Source organism: Ambystoma mexicanum, chromosome 2p (genome assembly GCF_040938575.1).
Source record: "Ambystoma mexicanum isolate Mex_15411 chromosome 2p, UKY_AmexF1_1, whole genome shotgun sequence".
NCBI lineage: Eukaryota > Metazoa > Chordata > Amphibia > Caudata > Ambystomatidae > Ambystoma > Ambystoma mexicanum.
The window spans coordinates 1,345,908,417-1,345,920,447 of record NC_090923.1 but is presented as its reverse complement, the minus strand read 5'-3'; the positions used below and the strand labels follow the sequence as shown (position 1 = coordinate 1,345,920,447).

At 44.0% G+C, this 12,031-nt stretch overlaps 1 protein-coding gene across 2 annotated transcripts in view; it reads left to right on the top strand.

The window, feature by feature from the left end:
• Positions 1 to 12,031, top strand: part of MYO15A (myosin XVA) — a 3,541,761-nt gene that overhangs the window by 2,477,239 nt on the left and 1,052,491 nt on the right. For both annotated transcript variants that reach the window (XM_069645706.1, XM_069645705.1), the window contains one exon: positions 7,072 to 7,144. In XM_069645706.1, coding sequence (XP_069501807.1) covers positions 7,072 to 7,144 — 73 coding nt within the window. The remainder of the gene's footprint in view (positions 1 to 7,071; positions 7,145 to 12,031) is intronic.

Here is a 12,031-nt window from a genome sequence, read left to right as displayed (position 1 = left end):
TGAAGTCAGGGGGCTGCCAGTATTTCCCTTGTTTACCTAAGAGTTGCGGTCTCTGACGGCAGTGACATTTAAGTCTTTGAGGGAATGTGCTTCGCACAGTGCCGAAATGCTAACTTTTGTTATGGAGTATAATGCTACTTTCCACCCCATTACACACATACCAACAATCCATCCATTCATATCACAGTCCCAGCCAACACACCTTAGCACTAGAGGCACACAAGCTCCCCTTCTGTAAACTGATTATTTAAGTGCTCTTGACACAAAAGTGCCTAGAAAGGTATCTTACATTTACCTTCCATCCCCACTAACCAAACCCAGTCCCTCTTAATCAAGTCCCATAGTGCCATCATACCATGCAAATGGCAGTAGAGCAAGGTATCAAACCCAATAACACAACATGAAAAAATGCTATCAGAGGTAGGGTACCAGTGCCGTACACCTTGCCATGTCTTTCCCATATTCTGTGATGGGTAAGACAACAAATACCATACGCCACACAGTGCTTGATAAATGAGGTCCAGTAGTGGCAGGGCCATGGCCTGAACTCCTGGTTGAAGTGTGCTAGAATATGCCCCAACAAGGAACTAACATAGCAAAGCACCAGCTAAGAAGAAGCCTGGCACACCTGTCCTGTGGGGCACTGGGACGCACTTGCAAGTGTCTGCTAGTGGACATAGAACAGCAGAAAGACAATGAAATTGCACGGCTAATGCCTTTTGGCTTTCCAGTGCAACACTGGGAACTTCCCAACCGCATGCACAGAATTCACTGCAGTATACACACAGTTACATACTCAGACACAAGGCCCCGACCTTATGCCTCTTCATTTCCCATAGCTCCATATTGCACTTATGTCAGAGAATCTCCTTAGTGTCAAGTTTTCTTCTTTGCTGTCATTCCACTGACCTATCTTCTGGTCATTGGGGGATCTAGAGAGAAGTGGGAAAATCTACCCACCCATGCAGATTGAGAAAGAGAGGCAATCTGTTCACACGGGACAAAGAAGTTGTTCAGTCCAGTTTGGGTGGGGGGCGGTCGTCAAGTGCAGGGATTTTTCAGCGTTCATTGCAATTTAGAAATCCAGACTTTTGGCTTGTGTGAAGGCATCATGAAATATGACACAGACAACATACTTCAAGTTCAAGAAAAAGATATTTATTAACTTAAATGTCAGTATGGTTGAATGACTCATTTGCCCTATGCTAAGGTGGTATTTCCCTACATGAACGAAACTCAGGAAAGTCTGAGTCAAAGAGTTAAACTTAATAGTCTGTATGTGTCCAAAACTTAGTCTTGCCCTCACAACTAGAACAAACAAATGTGCATAACTCTTAGTCGTCTCTTCCTTGTCCCAGTACTGTCAAATGCCACATGAGGGAAAATGAGGGGAACTGGCTTATAATGACCCCTAAAGGGTGGGGGATGTTTTGGTTTGTCATCAATAAGAAATGGGGGGGTACCATGTCTCACCCATCTCATATTTAAATCCTTTTTCCCTCTTTCTGGTATGTCTGAACTAATGGTATCTTTCTTGATCAATGGGACATGGATAACAATATCCCAATACTTCCCTTGGAATGGGGGTTCCTCTTGGCAGGGAAATGGGAAATAGTGCATCTCGCTGAGTATATATCATTTCCAATCCCCAACCTCCCTCTACCCAGGTGATCCTCCCTCGCCTTTCCACCTCCAATGTCTGGGATCGAAAAGCGATGCCCTTTCCTTGGCCACCTGTGCAGAAAATCCCAAGGGAGTACAAGAGAGAATACCCTCAGAATTCTCACATACTTTTCCCTATGAAAATGGCCTCCCGCACAAGGATCTGAGGCTGTAGGGTCCTGAGGTGTTAGTTCATATTATAATCTTTGCTGGATCTCAGTCCAGTCCCATACACAGTTATTTGCTTCGATTGTAACCTTTCGACTAGTTTTAGAGGTGGAAAAGGAGGCTTTGGAGGGACCGACTTCATGTAACAATGATGAAAAATTTGAGAAGTCGGTTCCAATAATGTTTTCCTCCGGTAACGCAGGGATAGTGGCAGAAGGAAAGGTGGTAGTTATCCCTTTTACTTGAATTGGGACATTTACTTTAGGGTAGATTTCCAGATCTCCATGTTTGCATATTATCTTCAGTGGGGAAACTCCCTTTAACCCTTCTGAGTCCAATGGGGCCTGTACTGGGATTCCATTAACCACTGTGGGTACTTTGGACTGCTATCTCCTCATTATTTACTGGGTCCTATTCTTCCCCCACCATACACCCGATCTCCATGGGTTCCTCTTGTCTATTTAGGGGACAATGTTGAGCTAAATGCCCTGGTTCTCTACAAGAGAAGCATGTCAAAATTAGGTTTTGTTCTCCTCTCTTCTCTCCTCAGTTCTTCCCGGGGTTTGGGAATCGGGTCTCTTCTCTATTCTGGCTTTCTCCCCGCTATGTGAATCTCGGAAGCAGTATGGGAGCTCGTCCCTTTCTTTAGGGACAAAAGGGGGTATTAGGAGGGCCTTTACTTTCTCTTCTCTCCTTAGGTTTATGTAAGGCGTGAAAATATTTGTTAGCGTCAGAGAAAGTTTGGGCAATTTCAATGGCTAGTGAGAGTGTCGATCTGTTTACCTGTAGAACAGCCCGTTGGAGTTAAGGAGGCAAATAATTAATACATTGTTCTAAGCTTAAAGCTTCTAATACCTCAGGCAGTGTCTTTCTTCCTAGTCACAGTGATGACAAGGTATTTTAACCTGCTCTACGAGCTTAATTGGTGTTTCTCCGGGACCCAATTTTAAATTTCTACATTTTTGGCAGTAAAAATTAGGAGTTTGACCCACGCGTTGTAGGAGCCCTTCTTTAATGTAAGGAAAAGATGCAGTACTCGGGAGATTCAACAGCTGATATGATGTCTGTAGTTTTCCTTTTAACAAGAGCCCTAAATAACAGATTTTCAAATCATTCCCAAGTTGAATTGGCAAGCTAGTCTTTCAAAATTTAGAAAAAAGTTCCCTAGACCGTCTCCCTCTTTGTACACTCTGGGAAATGTTGGGCTTATCCTCAGCTGCTATGAGTTTCTAGCCCTGTTTGTAATCTTTTCCCAGCCTCAATATGGTGATCGGCTAGTTGGGCTAGTATCTCCTTTATAGATGCTATTGTATCAAGAGAAGATATGGTATCACTTGACCCTCTCGTCAGAGTCGGATCCAGAAAAAATCTGAGATTCTCGGTATCTGATTTTACCTCCAGGTCTTTCTTATTAGCTCTGTGGGAGGGGAAGGAAGAGAGATGGCCGAGATCTCTTGCCCGGTTCTTGGAGCATCTCTATCAGGAGGATTTTGTCCTCATGTTTTAAATGGTATGCGGTCAGTGTGAGGGTATCTAAGAGGAGTTCCGACCTAAAAAACAGATCTTGATGGGTAATAGGGATTTGCTACTGTCGTGCAAGATATTTCTTTATATCTAGGATACACTTGTGCCCTTGTACTTTTACTCCTTCCTTGAGGTTTGCTGAAATATTAAGCACATAAGGGTCCTTCAACTTGTATCGGTTGAGCCACATCCCACTCCAGACACTATTTGTGAAGGCATCACGAAGTAAGACATAGACAAAAGACTTCAAGTTCAAACAAAAGATATTGATCAACTTAAATGTCAGGATGGTTGAAGGCCTAACTTGCCCTATGCTAAGGTGGAATTTCCCTACCTGAACAAAACTAAGGAACGTCTGAGTCAAAGATATCAACTTAATAGTCCGTCTGTGTCCAAAACCTGTCTTGCCCTCACAACTAGAACAAACAAATGTGTAGGGATGTCAAAGTCAATAGAAACTGTGTTTAACTCAAGGTTCTGAGCTTCTTCCAGCTCACAGCTTTCTCTCAGCTCCTCTTCCACAAGCATAAGAAAGTTCCATGAAAAAGAGTTTTAAAGTTCACCTTTCCCCAGTTCAAGGCAATATAGTTCAGAACCAATCCTGGGGTTCCCTTCCACAAGTTTCAAATAATACAATCCAAACAAAAAGGGGTCTTGAGACTCCATTCTCAAGACAACATATATAGGCTGCCAAGTGTCAGGGTTCCCTTCCCCAAGACTTCAATATCTCATACAGGTTCCTTGGTACTGGCTCTTGTGCACCAGGTCACCTTTACTTGATTCCTTTTGTTGGCCTCTGGGCTTAGGGTGTGCTCTTTGGCTCCTGTGGCTTCCCTTTAGTCGCCACGTGGCTCTGTCACTGTGTGTTGCACACCCCTTTCAAAACGGAAGCCTTACCTCACTGCATTCACTTATTAAAAATTGGTATTTGGACTTCCTTCAGCATTTTATGTATTCAACTTGAAGGTTGGTAGTCCGCTTTAAGGTTTAAGTTTATTTGTTGTGCAACATGCATTCAGTATTATTCAATTGCAGTTCAGAATTTTATGCAGACTTGTGTGGCTTAATTGTATTCAGTGTTCAAAGTTTACTTGTGTGCTTCAATGCTAATTTCCCGTTAATTCAGTATTCACTATTTATTGGCATTCTTTAAATTTCCATTTAGTTTGGTATTCAATATGCATTGGCTTTCATTAGTTTTAGGATCCTCTGTAATTCGGAATTCAATAATTTCAGTCCACACGCTTTACATGATTTACTTTCAGTCCTTAGTTGAAGACTTCAACAGCACGTTACTTGCTTAAGAAGGACAAATTCATAACGTTCAGACACTTTCGAAATCGTGCCCGTTTCTTTAATAAGGCATTCAACCACTGTGATGCATTATACAAGTCTCTAGGCTCTTTTAACAATAGTGGTTCACTTCTTGAGACTCACGGTTAAAGTAATACCGGTTTCTCAATCTTGGAAACTCACCGGCTCACTTTGAAGTCCTTTTCCCTATCCTCTGGCCACAAACATGGCAGCTTCCTTCCAGGGGTTCTTTTTCCGCCCCTCAGACACTCTTGCGCTCTTGCAGTGCCACGGGAGAACCAGCACTCCCTTTGATGGGATGAAAGACGACCCCTCATCTGGTCTCCATCCTTCGCCTTGCCTCTGTCCCACAGGGCTCGTGCTCCCACACCACACTCGCCTGGACCCTCAGCTGCTTCAGTCCTCGGTGTGCTTATCAGGCTGCAGAATGGCTCACCACGACTCCCATCAGCATCTCACCTCTCCCTCTCCCGCTCTCTCTCTCTCTCTCTCTCTCTCTCTCTCCCTCTCTCTCTCTACCTTCCTGTCCACTCTTCTTTTATACACCTGTGTTGTGTAAAAGAGTTGCAGGTAAGTGTCCTTTCTCTTAATTGCCTGACTATAGTCAGGCTTATTAGTAAGACATGCCAGGCCTTTGTAATGGTACTCCTCTGAGCCTTCCTTGCCTCAGTACCAAAGTGGTGTTACTGCATGTTGGTGTTCATAACTCTTAGTCGTCTCTTCCTTGTCCAAGTACTGTCAAATGTCACATGAGGGAAAATGAGGCAAGCTGGCTTATAATAGCCCCTAAAGGTTGGGAGAGGGTTAGTTTTGTCATCAATAGGAAAAGGGGGTTACCATGTCTCACCCATCTCATATTTATCGCTTTTTTCCCTCTTTCTGTTAAGTCTGAACTTATGGTATCTCATACCCTTTTCTTGATCAATGGGATATGGATAACAATATGCCATTTCTGCCCTTGGAATAGGGGGGTTCCTCTTGGCATGGAAATGAGAAATACTGCATCTCGCCTGAGTATATCTCACCTCCAATCCCCAAGGACCCTCCAACCAGGTGATCCTCACTCGCCTTTCCAGCTCCAGGGTCGGGATCCAAAAGCGATGGCTTTCCCTGGCCACTTGTGCAGAAAATCCCAAGGGAGTAGAAGTGAGAATACCCTCAGGTTTCTCACATTTGACCAGCACAGGTGCATGAAGGCAGAGTGGTGAAGTCAAGATTACATGTTTGGGGTGGACAAGGGGTATAGGAGTTTGACTGTATAGGATAGAGGAGAGGTATAATATGTGCCTACTGTACTATTAAATTGTGACCAATGGCAACGTTATTAAAAGATCACGCTGTCTATGAGAAATGTGTATTTTGGTAGATGTGGGTGGTCTCATTTGGCTCTGTGGTGGGAGGCTATGTTATATTTAAGGTTATTTCTACAGTAATTTTGCTGATCAGAGCACACTTCAAAGTGATGATGGGCAGATTTAACAGTGTATGGGAGAGAGATTCCTTAAATGTTGTGTTTTCTTGAGATTAGAGTCACTGGGCCTTATTACGCGGTAGGCGGTAGCCATGGCGCTATTAGCGCCATGGCTACCCCCTTACCGCATTCCGGGTCCGTGTTCCCGGAATAGGGACTTACCAGGTCATTCCGACCCGGAAGGACCCGGTAAGTCCCCATTCCGGGAAACATTCCCCATTCCCATTTGAGCCCCCATAGGGCTCAATGGGAATGGGGAAGGAGCTAATAACGGTACCGCAATTTGCGGTACCATTATTAGCTCTTTAGTCCCTTAGCGGGTCCCTTCCATAACGCCTGGTAAAAGCAGCCGTTAGGGGAGGGACCCGCTAAGGGACCTCGTAGTAGGGCGGTAAGGGATTACCGGCACCGGTGCCCTTACCGGTGCCGGTAATCCCTTACCGCCTACAGTGTAATGAGGCCCACTGTCTGGTGGGGGTTTTGAGGGCACTCTATTAGGATTATGTGTCAGTTTGGAACTAAGAGGATGTGCTTGCTTTGGTGCTATGTAATGTCATAATGGTAGCTTGTGAAGTGCATTTGCCACTTTGAAAGTAGTTTCAAAGGTGTGAGGAGCAAGAAGAGAGATAGGCGGGTGACAGTATAAGGAAAGGGAAAATGTGTTATACCAGAGTGAAGGAGGTAGCATGACATCATATGCTATCTTGTCTACCACACTAAGGCCACTGCAAAGTGTTGGTGAGGAAGATGGTGGAAGAGGAATATAAAATGACAGGCAAAATAACAGAGGAAAAAAAGTCAACATGATTTTATGCACATTTTCCTCTTGGCAATAGACCAAATCATATGCATTCAGCAAAGTACATGTGGTGTTATACTTATATTGTGTTCCACCTTTTTTGTCAATAATCATTGTTTCTCTTCTTCTTCAGTTCCCAATACAGGAGTCACTCATTGAATTCAGTGACAACAGCATGAACAAGATTGCATCTGACATGTTCCAAGGTATGCATTAGGTGATTGAACCTCATCCCATGTAATTTAATTGATATTAGGCTGTAGGAACAGGCCTCCAATGAATGCAGAGTTGTATGCTTCCTTTCTTTGTTTCTCCAAAAGTAAAGAGCACATGGTGCAAATTGGGAATGCACGTGCAAGGTTTCAACGTCTGTCATTTAATGTTCAATGGGGTTCATGGCCAATGGGGTGTAACACTAATGGAAAGTGTAAACGCCTTGCTTTTCCGCCTGCCATTAACGTTACCCCCATTTTCAAACATTTGTATGGTGGAGAGCATTTACGCCAGCATGGGTTTTCATGCGAACATGTCAGACAGCGTTTAGTTGTAATTGTGTGCACTTCTTGCAAAGTGAGCAGGGCAAGCAGCACTGAGAATCAAAAGCAAACACTGCTTTGCATGCCAGCATGTCAGACAATGTGTATTTGTAAACCAGGATGCCAGCATACCAGGCAATGTTTATTCACTTTACACTGCAGAGTGCAAATATGAACGGAAAAAGGCAGCATGCACACTTGTACGCTGCCTTTTGCCCTTTACATTTGCACTCTGAAGTGCAAATGACAAATATTTGGTGACAGGAACCTGTTTATGTTAAACTGTAAACATAATGGCTCCCTTCCTCCAAATTACTAATTTTACCAAAATGCGCTCCAATGAGTACCACAGCACTACTAACAAAAAATGAAAGGTTGCTGGTCAGAATTATTCTGTCTCCTTTTATTGGCAATTGGCACAATTGGCAAATTCCCAAAACTTGCATCGGGCACTGTGCTTATTTTTTTATTATTTTAAAGGTACTGAGAATATCAAGATAATGTTGTTTAGTAAACTATGCTATTACCAAGGGTTCCATGACTCCAATTGGCCAGTTTAGAAGGGAGTAAAAATCAGGGAATTGAATTAATGAAAACTATATGCAGTGTTTGTTGGTGCACAATCTATAGCCTGAAAGTCCTCTTCAGAAACAGGCAAAGGACAAGTATCCTAAAAATCTTGAGACTAAAATGTGGTTTTATAATATTTCTAAAGCCCATTTAAACTTGTACTAGCCAAAAGGTTTACAAAATTTGACCAACAATGGTGGGAGAAACAATGAGCAATCATTGATTTGCATCGACATTTGAGGGCCATCAAAAGGGGGAATACTGGTGGTAGTAAAGTCACAAAGGGGTATGTCGAATAGGTATTGGTCCTCGATTATGCACAGCCTCCAATACACAGAGTTATGAACCAGTAAACCATCCTACAAATGCCAACCTTCATGGCTGAGGTAATATAATTGATTTTATTAACACCTAAAAAGGCATAGGCCATTACATAAAGCCTTGCATCAGTTTGTGTTAGCTTGTAACAGTTCTGTGTTCTGGATGATTGCCTTACTTCTAAATATTAGCTGGCATTGTGAAGCATTTGTATGCCTTATCTTGCAATCTCTCTTGAGAGAATTAGGCACAACGGGTCTTTTAAGTGAGCTCGTGAGTGAGCAGGTTGTTATCCATTTACCATAGAATCTCTTGAAAGCCGTGTCTAATATAATTCCAGAGATTCTCTCTAGGGGATCATTTTACGAACCATGGAGTAAAAAAGTAAGGCGTGAAAGCAAGGTGTTAAACATGTATGATTTACCTTTATACTTCAGGACATTCTTGTGCAGCGATTTGAAGTCAGAGTAGGATCAAGAAATGGAATTGAACAAATGTGTGACATTTTCATGCAGTTGCAAAAGGAATGGATTTCCATGGAATACAACTGTTTATAGCACCTGGTAAAAGCAGGGAGATTGCACAGGAATCAATTGTGAATGACGCAAAGCGTTATTTGCTGATGGAATGCACATTTTTTACAAAATGGATAGTAAAATGAAAGAGTACATTTCCCCTATTTTTACTCCTTCATTTTCTTCTCAGTTTTTCAAAAGATGAAAGTTTTATGATGGTGTTCCAACAGCAAGTACTAATGTATGTGGTCTCCTGTATGCAATTTGGAATTTTTACAAAATGACCTCCTGATAGTGATGATTTTGTTTCTAATGGATGCATTCCTCATTCAGATTACTCATCTTCTGAAATATCTTCCTGAAGTAGTCAGCTCCAGAAACCTTTTTTTCTACAGCCACCAGGTGGCACAATGCTGCTCCAAATTAATCCCTTTGGACTCACCAGTGCCACCTGGAGCCCAAATGAGGTCATGTGCATAAATATTTGGGGTCGCTGGCCCCATTGCACAGAAAGACTCAGGAACCTTCCCAGTCCCTGTCAGGTGCAACACACTTACTGTGTGGTGGCGCATCCCTGTAGAGGCATGGTGACAGCTCGGTGTCCTTGGCAACTCCTATGGCAGCTCATGGAAAATGGTACGTGCACTCCAGCGGTCACGTGAGGAAAGCCATCGTCCCATGACACAGCACAAAAACATGCCACAAACCGTATCCGAAAGCGCTGCAATGGTCGGATATAAAACACCTCCTGTTCTCTGCCTCACAGCTCCTCAGCTGTTTCCTGAGTAGAGTAGAGCTTCCTAGATATTTGGATACCTTGGATTATTTTTGGACCCCTGGCTTCTCCTCTCTTGGGCTCTGTCTTGGATACCCCTTGGATTTGGTTACTTGAATATTCTTCTTGGATCCCTGGTGATTTTGGACTTAAGCCTTGGAATTCTCTCTGGGTGTGTGCCCAGGAATTGTATATTTGGAATTAAGACTATTCCAACCGCCTGATATTGCAGTATTACTAGGACATTGCAGGTGGCAGAAAGGGCGCTAAATCCCCATTCCAGGGAGTCCTATAGGACTCCATGGAGATGATTGCTGGTATTTCCAGCAAAGGTAAAACCGGCACATAAAATACCAACTGTTTTTTACCAGAGGGGGGCTGATTTATCTCTAGCTTTTTGCTCGAGGTATATCAGTGACCCTCACTAGCAAACCTGTAGTTTGCCGGGCCGGGAAAATCGCTGGTCACAGAATTACCAGCAATTTGAGCAGCAATTTTCCCAGACCGGCAAACTTATAATTACCCCTATCTCTAGTTCCACCCTCGTGCCACTCTGGTTTAGTTCCCTACCCTCTCCCATCTAACCCCTAGTTGCGCAACTGTGCTACCCAGGCTTAGGTTCCTTCCCTCCTATTCCCTTTCCTTTTCCCCCTTCTGAATTCTGTCAGCAACTCCACACCTTACAGGTTGGCGAGGTAACATAACTGTGGATACTGTACATGCCTTGTTGGTGCTGATTGTGGAGTTTTCCCTTGCAGCTCAACTGTGTACCTGGTGGCACCTTCATCCTACTCACCTGTTTCTCTATTGATTGGGCAGGATTTATGTATTATATGGCTTGGCTGGTTCATAGGGAAGAAGGATTTTTAGTTCCCCTAGGACACGAGTCTCGATGGTCACTCAAAGATTTGTTCAAAATTCTGAGATGTCTCCTCCGAAATCAAGAGTCAAGACCTGTAAGGTATGTAATTGTACCATGTTGGTAATAGATCCACACTGGTTGTACCTCTTTGGTCTTTTTAAAGACCATGACTAAGATGAGTGTAGAACTTCTCAGATGATGATGCCTAAGGCAGATAGTGAACACGCAGACAAACGTTTTATGGTGTCAAAAATAGTTTAAGGGGTTTTATTGCAAGACTGGAGAAGGGGCTTACTAAGAGCCACCCCTCTCTCTCATCTACAGTGGGCTTTCCCCCCCCTAGTACAGGCATCCCTAAATAGTTAACAATATTGATATTGATATTTTATTTCTATCGCGCTTGTACACAAGTGTTTCAGAGTACGACAAGGCAAGGGAGGGGAACAGGGGAGAACAAAACAACAATCTTACTAGGCCCAGTGACATTGAGAACGTGCGAGTGCATGGGAGAGGGTGAGGGGAAAAGTGCATGGAAGGGGGAGAAGTGGAAAGTGCGGCGGAGAAAAGGAGAAACAGATAAATAATAATAAAGAAATAATAAAGGCAACAGACAGTGGTAGTGCAGCCAGCAAATGGCAAGTGCTGGGTTTAAGACAGCAGACAGGGTAGGTCTGATAAGTGCAGGAAGAAAAAGGGAGGGACTGTATGGGTACAGATACAGACCCCAGTGCAAGGGGTGGCCCGGAGGCAGTGCGGAAGGGTGGAAGGGTGAGCAGGTACCTGGGCCTGGAGGACAGAGGGTGGCCAGGTGCACGGGTGCCAAGAGAGAACAGATCAGCCGGGGAGAGGGGGAGCGGAGGCAGAAGCAAAGAGGAATGTCTTGAGGTGCTTCCGCAACCAGAGATGGTTCTCCTCAAGTTTTAGTGTAGCAGGGAGGCTGTTCCAGAGGGAGGCCCCAGCTGAAGACAGAGATCTACTTCCAGCTCGCTTCTTTGAAAAACGACTGACCCCGAGGGAGCAACAATGGTTGCTAATGATTGGTAACCTCTATTTTCTACCAGCTGGCTGGCTAGTGGTGATGGCTTAAATCAAAGCCCTTAACTAGCTATCTCCCTCTGGGATTTCCTAGGTGGATCCTACCCAGTGGCCCCACAAGAGTGGCAATAGTATTCTTAACTGGAATAGGTGCCTTCCAATTACCCAGGCTCCACTTGTCATTCCCTCTCATGCCCTCATATTCCTGGTATTCCCCCTGTTTCCTTTCTTTGCTCATGCTTTCCTCTCTGCTCCTCCTCCCATGGTCTCCATTCTCTCTATCGCTCTTTCCTCTGACTCTGATGTTCTCTCTCTCCCTGATCTACTCTGTACTCTACTCTCCCCTCTAGTCACCACTACTCTCTTTCCTTCCACTATACTCTCCTCCCATTACTCCCCTTCCACTACTCTCATTACACTCTTTTCTCTACTATATTCTTCTCCCTTTACTATCAACTACACTCTGCTCCTACTGCCACTCT